General features: G+C 38.4%; 1 protein-coding gene across 3 annotated transcripts in view; it reads left to right on the top strand.

Annotated features, from left to right (window-relative positions):
* STAG1 (STAG1 cohesin complex component) overlaps positions 1-20058 on the top strand; it is a 205751-nt gene that overhangs the window by 135427 nt on the left and 50266 nt on the right. For all 3 annotated transcript variants that reach the window (XM_064457180.1, XM_064457181.1, XM_064457179.1), the window contains 6 exons: positions 2900-2998; positions 7963-8042; positions 10527-10634; positions 12873-12987; positions 15209-15326; positions 16498-16601. In XM_064457180.1, coding sequence (XP_064313250.1) covers positions 2900-2998; positions 7963-8042; positions 10527-10634; positions 12873-12987; positions 15209-15326; positions 16498-16601 — 624 coding nt within the window. The remainder of the gene's footprint in view (positions 1-2899; positions 2999-7962; positions 8043-10526; positions 10635-12872; positions 12988-15208; positions 15327-16497; positions 16602-20058) is intronic.

Here is a 20058-nt window from a genome sequence, read left to right as displayed (position 1 = left end):
TTTCTATTTTATTTTCCCTCTGTTTTTTTTATTCCTCCTGTGCTTGACCTCCTTATCAATTTGTTAAATAAGTTCATCTTTTAGTTAACTAAGTCTCTTCTTGTCCTTGCTTTACATCACTGTGTTTGCAGCTTTTACCCTGGCATAAGTTTCTTAGGAATTACCCTAACTTTAGCATTCCCACTCTCTTACTTTCTTGCTAGATAGGAAATTTCTGCTGTGCTTCTTTCCCCAAAAAAGTGTTTGGGGTGTTAAAAAGCTCGTGTTTTTTGGGTGATTCTCATAGTTACTCAAGAAACTTCTTGTGTCTGGCATGTTGATGGTCTGTGGGACAATTCTCCATTCTGGACTTCAGTGCAGTGTATCCATGTACACCTTCGCTTTCGCTTTTCTTAGTTTCTTGCCCAGGTCGTTGCTGTTTATGGTTCTCTGTGGGTTTCTGTCATAATCTCCACTTATTTTATTTTAAAACCTTCTTAATAGGATTAGCAAGCTGACATGCAGGGGCTCTTCCTTGTCCAAAGAGATGAACTCCATCCTTGACCACCAGTTTAAAAACCAGACCTTTTTGCTGTCAGAAAAAGCCCTCCTCCTGTCATTTGTCTGCCAAGAAAGGCAGTCATTTCCAGGGATTGCCTCTGTGTCTCTTGGACCTTTGCTCTCAGCTAGAGGGGCCAGCTGTAACACAACCTCTCTTCCTCACTTGCTCCTGCAGTCACTTGTCTTTTGCCTCATATCTCATGAGCAGCAGGAGGATAGTAGCCTGGTTCAGTAAGCTTTTGTTAGCATCTCGCTTCGGTCTCCAAGCAGGCCAAATACCTAATGTTCACAGGTTTGCTTCCTCTCTGCCTTGCTTGATTTGATCACTTAAGACTTAAGGACACCCTCAGTATCAGGCTTGAACTTAACTCTGGGACCATTGATCCATGGTATTGGTGAAGTCCACAAGGGCTTTGGATTCCACGGAGGATCCAAACCTTATCTGCGCAGGTCTCAAGTCTCATTGCTGTTGGCCCTGATTTTTTTTTTTCCTGTACCAAACCAATCTAGAGTATTGCATTTTGGGGCTACAGCACTGGCTGAATAACAGGCCATCTGCTCACAAGCAGGACGGTCTTCAGCAGAGCTGTAACTAAACCTGCTACCTCGCTGTTGCTCCGTAGCGTTCATCACATGCTAAAACTGATACTGATCCTCTGCGGCTAAATAAGCTAAGGCCTTAAGGGGCTTACATTCTCTTCTAATGATTAGCGATGACTCCAGAGATCCTGGCTTTTCTGAGTGACTCACAGCAGAGGAAACATCATTTCTGATACTGCAACACAGGTATCATTAAAAGAAGAGGACAAGTGGCATTTCTCTGTGCTTATTTAGTAGTTGATCACATCCATATAAGTTTGTCCTTCAAGAAAGTTCTGTACCATGAAAAATCTTATGATAGATCCTTTAAACATAACTTTCATCTCATTGACTTACTCTGCAATGGTAGTCAAAAAGATCCCTAGAAGAGAGCATGAGTGCTCAGAGACTCCTCACAGATATAAAGAGATGATTTATTAGGAATAATAGTTCTTCAAGGAAAAGTTCTTCTGAAAATCCACCTTTCAACTTCTATCCTTTTATCATCTATTTCAATTTTTTAGATAGGTGGGAAGGAGGAAAGAAACTTAAAAATTAGGATTTTTAGCTTCTGTTTTTATGTCAGTCTCTGAATGTTCTTTCAGTTTTTAGCTTGAGCAGTTTTTTAAATACAGACTTGATTCTCAAATAGGCTTAATTTGAAGCCTCTGGGGTATGGAGTTTATAAAGTTCAATAATTTCTGTTAGTTCTTGAGCAGCTTAAGGCCTTAGCCTTGGTACTGAACTCACTTTCATAAAAGTAAGTTCACGCTGCAGTGAACTCTCCAGATTATATTTGAGCAGGGTTGTGCTTACAACCTTTTTGCTATCTACAAATATTTTTCAACAAGAATACATAGTTTGCCAAGACTATGCAGTTGTGCTGAGTTGTACGTCTGCAGCCAGCCAGATGACATGCATGTGCCCAGGGGATCCAGCCCTTCTCTTTGTCATCAGTGTTCTTTTAGGTGACAAACCTTGATCCATAGGCGCTTGTCTCGTGATGCCCACATTTCCTGCCTACAGTTCACCAGATCAAAGCCATCCCCATCTAAAAAGCAGCTGGGAATGAGCTGCTGCCACCAGAGCAACTCAGACAGATGGACACAAGCTGCTCTTCTTCCTGAGGGCTTCTCAGGCTGTGGCTTAGATGCATTGTTCTTGTGGCAGCAACCTGCTCCGTGCTGCACAGTCTCTCAAGGCCTTTTGCAGCCTTCAGCAAGTGCCTCTGATGAGATGTAGAAAACTTCAGAATAATAAATCCAGTGTGTATTCCTTCTGCCCCTGGGAAAAGGAAAGACAATGCTTGGAGATGGCCGAGTTGCTTTAGTGGGCTACATGCAGCCCACGCTCAATCCCTTTGAACATTTCTGCATTGATTGTAAACACCAGAAATCAGGCAGAAATTACCTGTAGTCTCTTTCCTAAACGTAAATAGCCGCACTGTCTTTTCACCAACTACCTTGAGATCATACATCTTTGTTTTGTATTTACTTGGTACAATATCTTTTTGTGGAGTTAATTGAAAGGGAAACAGTAACAGACATTTAACTGATGGTGCATTAAATTCTTTGTATATGCAAATAGGGAGAAAATTTAACATTGTTTGTAGGCAGCTGCATGTGGTTTTTGGTTTTTAGCTGAATTGCTAATTGGCTTTGTAACTCTCTTGCATAAAATTTTAAATGTACATTAAACAAATTACAGTATGATTTTATTTAATATTCATGTGCATTTGATTAGGGTATTCGATCAGCTAATCTTAGTGTGTTTTATTTAGCAAGGTGAAGTGAGGTTGAAGTGTTTGAAAGCTCTTCAGAGTCTGTATACCAACAGAGAGTTATTTCCAAAACTGGAGCTGTTCACTAATAGATTCAAGGTAAGAGGAAATACAATTTTCAGAAGGAGTACAGAAAATAAAGGTATTGTCTGTGTCATCCTGTTACAGTCTTGTATATTAAATGCAAAAATAAACTCATTTGTTTGTGACAAGGCTTGTACCTGCAGTAGGAAAACTGTATTACTGAATGCTGAAATTAAGCCAAATTCATTTTACAGTGTTTATCTTGTAAGATTTGTCAGGTTTGGCCAGGATGATTATTTATCTGTTTGTATTGTTAGTTTATATGTTGTCATTATTCAATCTGTGTATATTTATTTAATTTTAGATTTCTTTAATTTTAAGGATGTGTACTGGGTGTTTCACACAATCTAAAATACATCTGAAAGTAACAGCCTGTAACAAAAGATTGTTCCTAAGACAGCTTTTTAGCTGAATATGTGCTTGTGTTTGGAGAAGAGATATTTTGATCTGCATCACTATATTCTATACAGTGAAATACCTTGCTGTAAAATAGGCATTTACATTGTGCTTTTAGACAAATCCCTGAGCACAAGTGTCCTGTTTAGGAGATAAGTACCGGAGGAGTATTTCATAGGGGTTTTTTTAGTAGTACAAACACGCTGACTTTTTGCTTAATATCTTGATGAGAATGTGGCTGTTAATTCACTTTGTGGAATGACTGCTTTATTTCATAAGTGAGATATCTGGAGAGATGAGTGTAGAAATACTATCATTGCTCCTGCTCTGTGAAGAAAGTTTTCAGACACTGTCACCACGTTTGGGGACACCTTTTTGCCATCTTTTACCATCGCTTTTGTGTTCTGGAGAACACAGAACTGTGGTAAAGGCTACTCCCCAAGGAAAGACTAATTTATTTTTGTTTCAATCTTGATTATAATACTGATGAAAAATTCTGTTTAGAAAAGAAGTTGAGATTTAAATATTCATAAATAACTGCTGTGCATGAGACTTTAAAACTTCTCACAGTAGATTCAGTACTGCTTCACTGGTTTGTCTGTCATTGCAGTTACTAACTCCTCCAGTTTGATCTAGGAAAGCACAAAATATAGAAAACTTTTCATATCTTCCCTGTATGCGAACAATTCATAACAAATGAATGAATACATGAAACATAATAGTAATTAGCCTTTCACCACATTCACTTGAGATGGAGAAAAAACTTGCTTAAAGAACAATACAGTCTAGATATTAAGGAAGGCTTTATGTCCAAAATTCTAGTTGTATAATAGAAGAGACTCTTTATTAATCTCCTTCATTTGAGATTTTTATGGGCAGACTAAATAAATGTGTCAGGAGTGAACTAAGTATAGTTGACTATAAAGTAGGAGATGAAACTAGATCATTTTGTGAGATCACTTCAGGGCCTATATTCTTCTAATTTTATGAAGTCAGTTTCTGGGACTATTGCAGTAAAAACAAACTTTCCTCTCACAGAAGAGTACCTGGCAAACAGGTTCAGATAGAAGATTACTTCTGTAATGGCTCCGTAAGTCTGGTTTGCGTATCATCTCCGGGCAACCAGAAGTACTAGTTAACTGTCCAGACAAATGAACCCTCCAACTCTACTGCTTTTCTTGTTCTATCTGGGCAAACTTACAGATAGATTTATAATTGCTCCTCCTGTAATTCAATTTATTTTGAAATAGGCCACTAAAACTCTCATGGTCTCTATATTTGCTTTTCTTTACTAGAAAATGTGCTGGATGCTTCGTTCTTAACCTTCTATAATTTGTAAGAGAAAATGCAGCTTTGCGTCTGAACCTGTCCCATCCACCAGCAAAACTTTTCAAGAAAATTGGAGGCATAAATAGTTACTCAGTAATGTACTTCAAAAAGCTACAGGAACATGTAACCTCTAAATACTTCCTCCTGACTTTTTTCACAGTATAGACAGTTTTCTTTGTTAGAAGAAGTCAGGTTAGCCCATTCAATGCTTCTTGGTTTAGAATGGCATGAGTAATTTTCATTTCTGTCAGAAAGATTTGGAGGAAAGGGAAACCCTGTTAGGAATCCTCGGCTGTCTTCTGTTCCATTAAAGCTGTTTTTACTACAGAAATCTGTATCATTATGAAATAAATTAGAGAAAAAGTGAGTTCAAAGTCTCTGTGAGCCTAGAGAACAGATATGTTTAACATGATTTATCAGTTTCAGTTGCCAGCCATGGCAAGAGAATGAAAAGCTGGCATTGCCCAAATGCCTGCGCTTGAATTTACAGCTGTGTTGACAGGCATGCAGCCTTTGGCACCAGGATGGAGCAAAGTTTCAAATGAAAGCTTTTTGAATCTGTGATACATTACTTAAATCTTGCCACCCCAGACTCTACCACCACCCCCTGACAAATAATTGACCTAAATGCTGTTCTTAGTTCCATGTCTGCTTATTTATATTTCCTCATCAGACTTTAATCAACCTGCACAGTTCAGCCAGCATTCAGCTCAACCCATTCAAACAGTCAAGAGAAATCTCAGTAGAGATCTTCTAGCTGTTCAAAGTATAAATTTGATCCAGAATGACTTGTACTGGGATTTTAATATATCACCACCTTCCAGATAGCTGTGGCAAGGATCTGGTAATGTCACTTCTCCAAAGGAAAGATGTGTGTTTTTTCCAGCATTTGTTTGTGTTTCTAGGAGTAAGTGATATTCTAGAAAATAAGCTTTGTCCATCAAAAATACCTGGTCCATCAAAGACAAGGCTTTTGTTTTCATCAAGAAGTCCTGTCTCATACAAACATTAACTGAAGCCATATGGAAAAAGATGTGAATTAGCTCTTTTGCAGTGAGTGCCAAAGTCAAGACACTGGCAGATTCAGATGCAGCTGTTCAATTCCTGTCCTTCATCCCTGACCCTTTGCAGGAGAGTGCTATCTCCATGGCCTGGGAGGCAAAGGAGATGGATTTGCTCTTCAGCCAGCCTTGTTCACAGCCTAATACATAATTGCAAACTGATCTTCATAGACAGTGAAAATTCGTATTTCAAGTTATAAAGGCATGTGTCCTATTCCACTGCTGTACAGTGGTACAGGAAATTTCAAAGCAGATTGAGTAGCTGGGGTTTGTAACTTACAAATCCACACAAGTTACACCTCCCAGAGGCATTAGGTGTTCAGGTCTCATTTTCAAGGATCTTGGTGCCTGGCTGGCAGGTGTCATCACACAGAGATGCTGACACCAAGGCAGAAAATAAGAAATTATATATCTGTGTATTTTAAGCCTGGTGTTTCTGGGGAAAAATGGAGAGGAGAGACCAGTCATTTTGCATAAGAGACCATTGTCTCATCAGTCAGTTTCAAAGTCCAAAAGGACTCCAGGTTCAGAGTACCACTTGCTTTGTAGTTGGAGAGAGAAGTTCCCTTCCCTTCCAGGCTTTTTTCAGAGATGTAGAAGGAGTTTTATACTTGTGTGCTTACTCCTTCATGTGCAGTTAGTTCCCTCCCTGCGGTATCCTGGAGTTTAAGATACACTTTGGGGGAGTATATGAAATTGCACTAAAACTTTTAGAATCAATGTATCTGGTTGTTCTTCCTCTCGATGTTGTTATTAGTTGTTGTTCCTTGTCCAGAACTTTACAAAAAAATTGACAGCAATTATTTTTTTTGGTCTTGTCCATACACAGAATTTCCTGTTTGTTTTCCTTATTGAAAATTTCAATTATTATTTCACTGTTTGAGTCTCTTCATGGACTTCTCACAGTCTCTAAAACTGTCTACATATAACAGTTAAATGCATCAAATTTCCCAGGAACTTAATGGTGATTGATAGAGATACATTCAGTCACAATGGCACAAAGTATCTCTACAGACCTGTTTTTCTTGAGAGGTAACACCTGAGACGGCCACCTGCATTCTTTACATACTACTCCCAAATTTCAATGTTGAAATAAGCATCAGTTGCTCCATATTCACCTTCAGCTTTTAAATGACTGGAATAGTAGAGAAAAGGGGCAAACATCTTTATTTTGGCCTGATTTGGTTTTGGTGGCTTCCACTGTTGCTTCCTGACACTTCCCTTGTTTCTTTTCCAGTCCCTGTCTTCTATTTTTTCACATACCAAAATGTCATATAGTACTTAGTCCATCCTGAAGAAGGTCAAGCCACAGAAATCATGTTTTATTTTCAGATGGCCCAATTGCTTTTCATTAACTTGATCAGTCAAGCAAAGAACATAAAGATCTATTGCATTTTTATGGTTGGATAGAAATTCTCCCCAGATAGGAAGGACAACATACACTAATCACATCTATTTTTGGTTGCCAGTAAGCAAACTGAAACTAAGGAGGAAGAAACCATTAAGAGACTTCTGATAACTACAGGGTCCTTAGAAGTTATAAAATCATTAGATTTGACTGGAAAGTGGTGTGCTTGTCTCCACTAGAAAGAGGATAGAAAAATACAAAGTGAAGCCATGGAATTTCCCACTTTCCTGTGGAAGGTCTGTAGTGTAATTCTTGAGATCAGCTTCAAACCTTAAGATGCAATCAGGTATAAAGGCCACAACTTTCTAGGCAATATGCAGGTGCATATATTCAGGTGTGACTTTCTTCACAGTATTTCCAAATATGCATATATGCAGCATTCATTGCTCTAAAATTATTTGGTTTTGGGGGGATGAAGCAGGGCAATTTTTCTTTTGTTATCCAATTCAAGTACATTCCTTTTCAGGAAAGAACTGTTAAATAAGACTAGTCCAGAATGTGCTTCAACTCCAATATCTGCTTGCTTCTTTCCTGGAAAACACACAAGGATAAAGACTGTTTGTTAAGCAGTTGTTCTCATTCCTGTGTACTTGCCTATTGTTCCATTGTGCGTAGAGTACACACCTTCTAAGACATACATTAAATGGTTGAATAATAATAAAGGCCTTTCATGTGTCCAATTGATTTTTCCCTGCAAGAGAGTTTATTTTATAATCTATAGAATTCTTCATCTGATAACTGTTTGCATGTTTCTGTTTTGTCACTGTAATAAAATTCCTTTTCAGGATCGCATTGTATCAATGACACTTGATAAGGAATATGATGTAGCTGTGGAAGCTATTCGATTAGTCACGCTAATACTTCAGTGAGTATTTTTCAAAACCTGTATATTCCTTCTGAAAGTTACCAAAGCCAGTAATATCCAATTGACTTGATTTCTTTGCTTGTGTAACAAAGTGAATCTGTTGCTCTACACTTAGTATGAAGTTGAACTGAATATGGTCATGAAGCTAAAATGAGATATTCCATTTAATGGAAATACAATAGGCAAAGTATAAAAATATATTGATGTGTTGAGACTATCAGTGCATCCGTTGTTGTGGAAGAATGCATTTATACCTTTTGCCAAGGGCAAAATGATTGTCCTCCCCTAAACAAGTATCTGTGTGTTACATTTGGTAAAATAATTCTGGCACTAACTAAGCAAAGATACAGTGTAAGGAGATTTGATTACCTGACAGAGCTGTTAAGTAAACTGACAGGGAAAAGATGCCAGCTTTGACACCCTTGTTGGGGTTATGTGGAGGTGGTAGTGGTAGCTTGCAATTTTAAATGCTTAGCTATGCAGGAGATGTGCTTCCAGGCCCCCAACTTTTTATTACAGAGATGGAGTGGCTTCACTGAGGCAAAGATCACCTCTCATGCTGACTGAACCAGCCTGTCCACAGCAGCCTCATGAGTGTGCTGCTGGAGGAACACTGCTAAGCTTTTATTATATAGTTATTAAAACATATGTTAAAGACAATTTATTTACAAAGAGGTGCATAGAATTTCTGCATCATACTTTTATACCCAGTGGCTCCAGTCTGAAGAACATTTTTAGATATGCAGAATTTGGATGAAAGATTAGACTAGCTTCTTCTCTTAGTAAAGAAGTCTGGACTTCATTTTTTTATTTCTAAGTGACTCTGCTATACAGATATTAGACTCCTAATATTAGGAAGACAGGAAATCTCCTACTGTTACATTTTTAAAGCAAATATAACAAACATTGTACAAATGAAATGTAGAACACATCTATTCCATACATTATTAGCAATGTTTGGGAACACAATAAGATTTTAGGTTAAAAAAATTGTCAAGTGCACCTTTTTTTTCCCCTGTCGTGTTGCTCTTTGGTTGCATGATGAAAACATAGCTTAGTGCATTTAGCAGCAGAAGAACGTGGGTGACATTGAACAGCACAGGGCAATACTCTGGCAGGTAGGAACTCCAAAAAGACGTCACAAACAATCATGATGGGAATGACCAATTTAAAAATATTTGTAGTATGAAGCCAAATGATGTATAGAGTCATGACACATAAATGTTTCTGATGAATGTTGACTAAACAAGGAGGGAAATACTACTCCTCTATGTGACAGTGGTGATATTTTGATATCATTGAAGAATATAGTTGTTCCATGGCTCATACCATTTTTCAAGAATACTGCTGAAAAATGGAAATTTTTCTGAGTTTCAGAAAACACACACAAAATCTACCTTGAGCTCAGAAACTGCAGAAGCCCCAACTATGTCATTTACCCAAGATGAGGGTAAAAGGTGGCTTGTTCCTGTCAATAAATAATTCCAGAAAATAAACTTTTAATCGTATTTCATCCAGCACAGCAGGGTATGATCAGATTCAGTTCCCTCATGTTGAAAATGAAGTCTGTCTCTAGTCAGCACAATAACTACGGTAAAAGTGATGGACAATTTATTTTATCAGCATTATTGTAATTCTAAATGCACACCATGTTGCAATCCTGAAATGATTATGTGATTGTGGTTATGTGAAGGGATTATTTGATTGGTGGATGCACAGTGCTAGTTCAATGTCCCCCCTCTTTGTGGCGTAATCTGGTTTAGTTTTCTCTGCCTGTCTCCAGAGCATTTCTGTGCCTTCTTCCATTGCTGAGACAGTTTTATCCCCCTGGCCTGGCCCTTTCAGCAGCTGGAGTTGGGAGTATTACTTCCTACTTTCCAGGCCAGTAGAGAGGCACCTCCTGCCCTGCAGTGTGTGAGAGCACATGGACTGCCACATGAAAAGACTTAACTCCTGAGAATGGAGTATGCCAGGAGGCTGAAGCACGTTTTCCCAGTCTGATTTGAATAATTCAGAAATTAAAAGCTATGAAAGCAAACAGACATTGCTATAGAAGTAAATAAGTTTAAGCAAACAATTACATTTCCCTCAAGTAACATTCTAGGTTTTTAATTTAATAATATTTGATAATGAGTTTTTGGCATCTTGCAATATGTGCGTTGTAGTTAGTGTGATGGTCTAAGTAATTAAGCAGGGCAAGATTTGTAAGTAGCAGTGACTTTTTTTTTTCATAATACTATTTTTTTTATAGATAGATAGATACAACTGGAAGAAGGAAATCAGACAAGCATTCAGTCTTACAGGCCCTTTAAATATCTCTATATTTGTAAATTGAACCAAAGATCCTTGAAGTCAGTGTTCAACCATTTAGGATTTTGTGTAAATGACATCAATCTTGTAGCTGTCAAAAGTAAGTTATGGGAGGTGAGGGGATTGAAATGAAACATTTGTTTTAGTTCAGGTGTTCCTTTCTGACTATTTCAGTGGAAGTGAAGAAGCTCTGTCAAATGAAGACTGTGAGAATGTTTATCACTTGGTGTATTCAGCACACAGGCCTGTTGCAGTAGCAGCTGGAGAATTCCTTCACAAAAAGTAAGTTATCAGTTACCCTGGAATAAGACCAGATTTGTGAATGCTTCCTAGTAGAGGTAAGATAAAAAGGCAAAGAAGCAATGGAGTGAAATATCCCAATTTAGCAAATCAGGTATTTAATTTAAAACACAGACATTCTTTTATTTAAATTCAAAACCTAAAGACTTGAAGAAACTGGATTTATATTTTTCTTGCTTTAGAATTCAGAAAACTTTTCCTAACTCCTCAAGGGCTAAATATAAAAGGCTACATAAACATCTGTATTAAAGTTGTTTTAAATCCTGTGATAGTATATATAGGGCCTGTACATCCCTGATGGTCCACCTGATATGCAGTCATTATTTTTACAAAGTTTTAAACCAGTTTATTTCAAAATCATGAAATCCAGAGACTCTTATGTAGTAATAATTAAGAAATTTGTTTCTAAACTTACTGACTTCCCCTAAAAATACATTACACTGTAGTTACATCTTTCATGTGCCCCCACTATGCCAAAGGAAATAAGCTAGCTTTTCCATGGATGTGAGTCATGCCACGTCAGTAACTGTGACCAGAACATTGCCACACCATACTAGTTAAGCTTTTCATTTTAGTGTTTGCAGTTAAAAGTCTTTTAGCAGTAATTTTCTTTTTTCCCTCATCGGTTGTGACACTAGAGTTCTTTAATGTATCAGAATGCAGGTTATATTATTTTTCATGCCAAGATACACAACAGGAAAAAATAATGAAAAAACATCAGTTTTCCTTTGCCAGTGTTCTAATTTCCTATGGTTTATTACTGATTTTAAAGTCCACCTTGTAATTGTAAGCTTCCATTGGTGGATTTCTGGAGTTCCATCTCTGTGATCAGGCACTGTTTTAAGGAGTTCATTTACAAAATTCAGTTACATTTAGTTTCCTACATGATGTTTTATGAAATGGTTAGGTTCTTTTTAAAAATAGATACTGAAATTCCTTTGTTAATCAACATGACAAAATAATTTTGAAAAAATGCCTTGAAGATAAATTAATTTGAAGACATATCTACACTTTAGTGTACTTAGTGTGAAGACAAAACTTTATCCTAAGTTTTCTTTACAGTGAGATACTATGCTGTGTTCTATAAATGTGTCTCAAGGTGTAAACAGCATTGAGGGAAGATTGTCCCATTCCTAACACTCATTTCTCTCGTTATCTGTTAACACGTAAGAGAGCTGGTGCTCCATTTTAAATAAGTTAGAATCTGCTTGAGGCATTTGAGGTGGGATTTATCTTGCCTGATTTTATACATTCAAAGATCACTTTCTATGTGTAAGCTAGTCATTAGACTTTCTCTCTGTAGTTAGCAAAGGAAAGCAAATAATAGGGCAGATCACTGACCTAACCCTGAGGTGGAAGCTTGAAGACATTTCAGCACCTGTAGAGGAGCTTATTTCTTATCTATTATGATAGACAGGGGGGAAGGTGATGTCTAACTAAAATATGTGTGTGTGTGTGTAACTCATCCATCTCTTTTCAATGTATTATAGTAGTGAAATCAGAATACTGTGTTTCACATTTCTAATTTGCTTTGTGACTGTGGTTTCACTGTAAAAGCAAGGAACAGTTTTCAGACTTCTCAAAGAGAAAAAAAATCATTGTTGTAACTGTAAGGTTAGACACACCTGAGATGTCTTCAAGCTAGCAAATCTGAATGTTGCGAGTAGTTTGGTATTAACATTGCATCAGGGAACTCAATGCAGAATGTATAGTTTACCTGGAAGAAAACCCAAATAATTGCTGGTAGCTTGCTGTATCCTTTATGCTGCTACTGGTACCTGAGGTTGGTTGTTTAATGGGGTGTCAAGTGTGTTTATATGTTATCCCAGTCAGCATGATCACAGTGAAGGTACAACCTTAGTTCTTAAGGCACTAGTGGAATTAGTGCTACCACCATTGTAAGACTTGATAAGTTAAAAATACAAACTATACAAATTATGTAAATATGTAAAACTGTGCAAAATCATTCAATACAAACACATTTTAGAGAGATTTTTCCTGTGTGAAATTGCTGCAGTCCTGTGAACTTGAAGATGAAGATAAATTCATCTCTTCAGACAGGCAGAGGTCATGCTCTCTTTTCCTTAAAAGAAATAGCCTGAGCTTCTTTCACTGTGTTTTATGAACAAATCTACTATATCTAGAATTAATGTTCATCATATGATTGCAGAAATGAGATTTGTTTTGATAAACATTATAGCTCCTTTTGCTTATTTTCAGACTGTTCAGCAGACATGATCCCCAAGCTGAAGAGGCTTTAGCAAAGAGGAGGGGGCGAAATAGTCCAAATGGAAACCTTATTAGAATGTTGGTTCTTTTCTTTCTTGAAAGTGAGGTAAAAAATTCATTTTTTAACCTTTACATGTTTACTAAAACCTGGAACTTGAGTAGTGATTTACCAACATACAGTAATAAGTTGTTTCTTCTCTATTTTTTTTCATTATTTCAGACATACCTTATGCCCTTTACCCTGCTCCCCATCTCCTTATCCATCAAGCAAATTCAACTCAAAATCTTCTTCATGATTTATTTTGCTCTTGCATGTCCCCACTGTGCTCAGTACTGCATTGCTGGTAGTATGGAGGCTACTAGGATTCACCACTACATAGAAATGTAACTGGTTCTTTTTTTTAAGATAATCATGTAATGAGTATACCTCTGGAGTTATTCTTCATGGAGTAAAATAATTTGAACCAGAAAGGAACAAAGATTGTATCCTATCTCAAATTATTATTAGAATCAGAATAATTCAGAGTGGAAAGGATGTGAGGGGCATTAGCTCAAAGCAGGGTCAGCTGTGAGACTGGATGAGGTTGTTCAGGGCTTTACACAGTTGCATCTTGAAAATGTCGGAAGATGGAGACTGCAGGCATACATCCAATGACATTAAGTGTTTGATTAACACATTCAGAATGGGATTGTGCCTGTAGTTTATGTCTGTAGGGGTAACATAGGGATAAGACATACTAATTGTGATTCAGGTGGGGAATGGTAATGGAGTGGAGGAAAACTTGAGAAGATGAACTATCAGCTACAGGATGCTCTGAAGATAGAGGGGGGAAAAGTTTAAAAATGATACATTTGATTTGGTAATTGGTGGCAAGGGAAGGCTAAAAGAAAGGAGTGACAGAAATGTTTCTCTACAAAAGGGAGGGTAATACATTTTGTGTAAAAGCAAAAAGAAAGATATTGCCATAAGGTATTTTAATTGTTATGAAGACTTAAACAAGAGACTTGACTATAAGAATGAAAAGAAACATAAACAGAGATGGTGAGAAGGAAGGATACCATTCAGGCACAGTGTTAATGTTCACACTTTGTAGAACACCTTATAAACCTACAAGTTAAGTCTGGATGAAATGTCACTACTTGTGTGAGCCTTCAATCTGCTATCTGAATGTATTTTTAGCTCCAGCTTCTTAAAAACGAAGATTGTAATAGATCATTGTATTTTCCAGTGAAGATACTTTAAATCTGAGTGTGTGTGATTGGGAATCACCTAGCGTTAAGCTTGTCTATCCTGAGGGGAAAATAAACTCACCTTTGCTCCCAGAGCCATGATCAGCAAAGTGCTTTCCCGTGCAAGCTATATGCTGCTCCCCAAGATCGCTTCTGTCTCAGGGCCAGTTTTTGCTATTGCTGTCTTTTGAGTGAGTTAGAAACAAAGTAGAATATTATGCTTCAGTTTTAATAGAGTTAGAGAACTGGGAGTTTCCATCTGCATAGGACTAGAAGATGTAAGCACTGCAATCTGAGAGAGGCGTTCAGAATAGGGAACAGATAAACCTGTGACAAGCATCAGTAAGCCCTGTGACACATAATAGACATAATAGCCCAAAGCTGTCTAGAAACAGAAGAGTTCCTAAACGTACTGACACATCCTTCCCTATGCTCTTAGATGTTTTCTGGTTGAGAGGAGTCAGCCCTATGTCTGGCAAGCAAATCAGATCTGCATATTGTGCTTGTTACTTTTTGACAGTGGTTGAAGATCAGTTTATAAAACAGTAGAAGCCTCTGGATTATTCCTCTCACTTTACAACAGCTGTGCTCATTCACATAAAAACATTTTTTGCAGTTAAAGTTAGTGTTTGTCCTATACCCCCTGAAATCAGTAGGATTTCTGCTACTGTTTTCTGAGCGTGTAGCAGCATGTATGAAATATAAATGCCTGTTGAAAATGAATGTAATACGACCCTCTCTTAGTCTCATGTTTCACCATCTCTCCTTTTTATATGCAGTAGGAAAGTGAGGAAAGGGAAGTTTATGGCTTCTAGATCAAAACTTTGAGAAAGATTTTTTCACAAACAAGCTGCTTTATGGAAAAGAAGCTCAATTTGGTTTTATTCCATTTTCCATTAAAACATATTCTCATTGTCGTGCAGTTATACCATTCAGTTGGAAGCAGACCTTCCAGAGTTAGTTTCAAATTGAATTTTCTTTCCAACTAACATAAGAGCACGTGCCCAGGACACTCTCCATGGCCAAATGATTGTGAAAGTTGAAGAACTGCTGCTTGTACCAGAACACTGTACTGATGGTTCCTTTGGATTTTCCAGTTGCATGAACATGCAGCCTACTTGGTGGACAGTTTGTGGGAGAGCTCTCAAGAACTGTTGAAAGACTGGGAGTGTATGACAGAACTGCTCTTGGAGGAACCAGTCCAAGGAGAAGAAGGTATTCATTTAGCCTCTATACTTTATTGATGTCACACAATACTGTTGATTATTCATTAAAAAGGTTTTTCACTGTGGGTGATAGAGGTATTTATGTTGTGGTTTGTTTAGAAAGCATATTTGAAGAATATTTTCATTTAAACCATTTTTAATTCACTTTGCTTCAAAAGCAGCATTTTTGTACTCTAGCTTTCATCTTTCGAAGTCTGCTGTACTGTGGTTCCCTAATGTTAAAGGCTAGGACTTCTTGTCTGAATGTTTAAATAACTAGTATCTATGTGAACATTTCAATAAGTAGCTAATACAATTTTGAATAAACAAGCACTTCAGGTGGTGTTAATTAATATGGGGCTTTTCCAGACAATGTTAAAGCCTAATGAATTCTCAAGAGGAAAGAAAAATAATGGGATTCTTTCACCATTAGTTTCAAATCTCCTTTGGCTAATAATAGATCTGTGTGCACAAGGTAGCCAGGGAGGTCGGTGGCAAAGAGCCACTAATGGTCACGAGTGTCATTCAAGACCCTTCGTAATTCTCCAGGATTCTCCTGCTTCAGGGACCTTTGCAGGGGTTAGGTGGTTGAAAAACCGTTGTACTCTTACTGCTTCCGAGCATGGTGTGCTGATCATGTTGTGATGATGTTTTTAGATGTGTTTCAAAATCTAACCTTTTGGCATACACCTGCCACAGTTGTGGTATTTATGTGGTAATTCCCTTAGGAAATTAGGCACTTTGGCTCTTTGTTTCTGCATAGCCGAGTGGGGTTTGATCCTCTAGTTGTGACCAGAAGTATGTTCCAACGAACAGAAATAATACTTCATGACGGTAAGAATATAAGGAATATAAGGAAGCAACAGTGAACAGTCAGTTGCTCTCCGTCCTCCAAGACACTCTTATTTTGTAGATCTTCGTTATATTTCCCTTCCTTCATTCTTTTTCCAGAGTACATTTCTCTGAACTTCTTTCAGTTCTGCTGGATCCATTTTGAGATTATGTGAATGGCAATTCAAAGAGCAAGCAAGAAAGCCTTGGTTTTATAAATGGGACAAAATTATGTTGTCTCTGTTGTTCTCTACTCTCCTAGTTTTACAACTGCATTTACAGATTTGGCACCTTTAAGAGGTCTTGCACACACATCAGAACTGATTTGACTTGTTCTTTTCCCTCCATAGCAATGTCTGACCGGCAGGAGAGTGCTCTTATTGAGTTGATGGTGTGTACAATCAGACAAGCTGCTGAAGCACATCCTCCAGTAGGCAGAGGCACTGGCAAGAGAGTAAGTGGTGCTGTAGTAGGTAGCTGGGACCTGTGTGTGTTACTATAGTAACATAAAATATTTGTTTATAATGCCGCATTTTGACACTTCTAAATTAGATTTTATAATTGGTGTTTCCTGTGAACAATTCTGAAGAAAAATAGTGGAAATTCTATTTCTGAATACGTTTGGGAATATTTTTTTGTTTGTTCCATTTTGGGTTTTGCATTGCTAAGTTAAGTAATATAAATTTACAGAATGATTTGTTGTTGTTGTTGATTTGGGATTTTTTTTTTGGTGGTTTTTTGTTTGGTTGGTTTTTTTATAGATGTTCCTTTTATCATACCCCTGGCTTACACTTGTAATTTACCCACATCTACAACCCTTAACGTTAAGTCTAGATTATGATTGAAAGCGTAGAGCTCAGGAGCAGAACAAGATTACCTCTATCTTCCATAAAAAGAATGTGCTGCTAATATGAACGCAAAATTTGCAGAAAAAGTCAACGGTATCTTCATCATGAGAGTAGTTGAGCACTGGAACAGAAGCTGAGAGTTTGTGCAGTTTCCATCCTTGGCAGTTTTCAAGACCTGACTAGACAAAGCCCTGAGCATCCCAGTCTGACCCCTGAGCTGGCTCTGCTTTGAGCAGGAGGTGTGGGACTGGGACCAACCTCGATGCATCTGTGGTTTTATGTATCCATCCTCTTTGGTCTCTTCCACTGAGTGCCCTAAAAATTTAAGAATTTGGCATCCTGGCCATATTGCAGTCTAACTGCCTCTTCCATTTATTTTGTAGTGACTGCTTGGGATCAGTGGAATTCCATGCCTAAGGCTGGGCGTGCACTTCTTAAGTGTTTCAGTATAAGTTACAAGGTCAGGATGTTCAACAGGCTTTCAGCTGTACTCTCCAAAAATACAGCATCCACGTTCTAAAAGCCTTCGCTTCCCAGGTGTATTTCCCTGATTTTTTTGTATTCCCCCTCTTATTTTAGGTTAGATTGAAATGAAATAAAGCCATGTGAACATTTGGCACTTCTGTTAGGGTCTGTTCTAAATAATCATAACTAGTTTATTAAAGAAAGCCACAGACTTAGTGAAGGTGAAATCTGGAGATAGACTTAACATTCTTTATTGCTAAACTAAATACAGTTACTTAGCTTCTTAATTTTTATGTGCCATGAGCAGATTAGCCTCATGTTCAGAGACAGCATCCCAGAAAAAGCTCCAAGAAACCATCATTTTAAATGTTCTTTCTGTACCTTAATTTATACAGCATATTCTAAGAAATTCCTAATTTATTAAAACATTTCAGGGGTGAGGGGGGAATCTATGGAATCTCAAATCTACTCAAATTTACATGAGCATGTGTTATCCTATGTTACCAAAACTATTGTAAGCACATCAGTTGTTTTTTCTCTAGCTGCAAACTGTTCTAGCAGACAAAGCAACCTTTAAATTTAATTAAAATTTCATGTTTGTATTTTCTGTTTGGAGCACCAAATAATGTCACTATTAGCTTTCCAGATATTTTTTCTATCTCAAGAGATCTAGTTCAGTTCACTGAAGTTCAGCAAATTGCATAGTCTTAGATTTTCAATGTCTGTATTTCTTCAAAGCTAAAGAAAACACTTCAGTAAAATAAAGGCCTTTGATATGGTCCCCCACAGTCTCCTCCTGGAGAAATTGATGTGTTATGGCCTAGACAAGTGGCCTGTGCAGTGGGTGGGGAACTGGCTGACAGGCCGCACCCAAAGGTGGTGGTAAATAGCTCTTTCTCAAACTGGCAACCTGTCACAAGTGGAGTCCCCCAGGGATCAATATTGGGCCCAATGTTATTCAATATCTTTATAAGAGATCTGGATAATGGCATCAAGTGTAGCCTGATGAAGTTTGCTGATGACACCAGGTTGAGTGGGGAAGTAGACACTCCAGAAGGGAGAGCTGCTCTGCAGGAAGATCTGGATAGGCTGGAAGAGTGGGCCAGCAAGAAGCTTATGAAGTTCAACAAGGAGAAGTGTAAGGTCATGCACCTGGGAAAACATAATCTGGGAGTGCAGCACATTCTGGGATCCACCTGGCTGGAGAGCAGCTCTGTGGAAAGGGACCTGGGGGTCCTGGTGGACAGAAAGCTCAACATGAGCGAACAGTGTGCTGCTGCGGCCAAGGAGGCCAACAGGATGCTGGGTTGCATCAAAAAGGGCATCGCCAGCAGATATAAAGAAGTCATCATCCCACTCTACTCAGCGCTTGTCAGGCCACACCTGGAGTACTGTGTACAGTTCTGGTCCCCGCTATACAAAAATGATGTGGACAGGCTGGAAGGGGTCCAGAGAAGGGCCACCAAGATGATCAAAGGACTGGAAGGCCTGCCATATGAGGATAGGCTGGGAGAACTGGGTTTGTTCTGCCTTGAGAAAAGGAGGCTCAGAGGGGATCTCATCACCGTGTACCAGTACTTAAGGGGCAGCTACAAAGAAGATGGAGACTCCCTTTTTAGAAGGAGTCCCATGGAGAGGAGAAGGGGGAATGGACACAAGTTGCTCTTGGGGAGATTCCGATTGGACACAAGAGGGAAATTTTTCACATTGAGGACAGTCAACCATTGGAATAATCTCCCCAGGGAAGTGGCTGACTTGGCCATGTTGGACACCTTCAAGAGTCGGCTGGACAGGGTGCTGGGCCATCTTGTCTAGACTGTGCTCTTCCTAGAAAGCTTGGACTAGATGATGCCTGAGGTCCCTTCCAACCTGTGATTCTGTGTAATTTCATGGTCTGTGTAATTTCTGAAGGATGATCCAAAGAGCCTCAAGGTCATCCTAGGAACACAGGTTAATGAATAACACCATTGAATAGCAGTATTTGGTCGCCAGAACATGACTGGGTTGCTAGGGGATGGGAGCCTGACTTGCTACCTGCATTTGTGTTGCCTTCTGATGAGATACTGGCTTTGCTGGCACGGGTGGTGCTGCACTGCGAGTCATTACAGGAATTGCGCTTGCTACTGTAGGTATCCAACTGTCTGCTGTGTACTGTGGAATTGGTTTCTTATCCTGGTTACAAATCTGTTCCCCTTAACTTCCATGGTTGGTTTGGATTCTGGCTGACACAATAGGCTACCTCTCATCCAAGCACATGTTTTGTTTTCAGCTGTTCCTCCTCACTTACAGAGAGATGTAGGTATGACATTTAGCTCTTGCTTCTTTTCAGTTGTGGGATGGTAACTGCAGGGATCTCTTAAAGGTTTGTCATGTTCTCGTGACCTCGCTAGCATATTCTCTGAGATGAAACAGGAGCATTATGCACTCACCTTCTTGTGAAATAGTTTCTTCTCTTGACTTCAGCTTGTAACCCTTATTGTGCAGTCTGGCAGCTTTGCTATATATAAACCATTAGTATTTTGTTATCATTATTCGTTTTTAAAAGTGTTCTTTCATTTTCTGAAGCCAAGAAGCCAGATCAAAGATTTTATGAAGCAT

This window comes from Phalacrocorax carbo, chromosome 7, assembly GCF_963921805.1.
Source record: "Phalacrocorax carbo chromosome 7, bPhaCar2.1, whole genome shotgun sequence".
Taxonomy (NCBI): Eukaryota; Metazoa; Chordata; class Aves; order Suliformes; family Phalacrocoracidae; genus Phalacrocorax; species Phalacrocorax carbo.
This window is presented reverse-complemented; position numbering and strand designations above follow the sequence as displayed.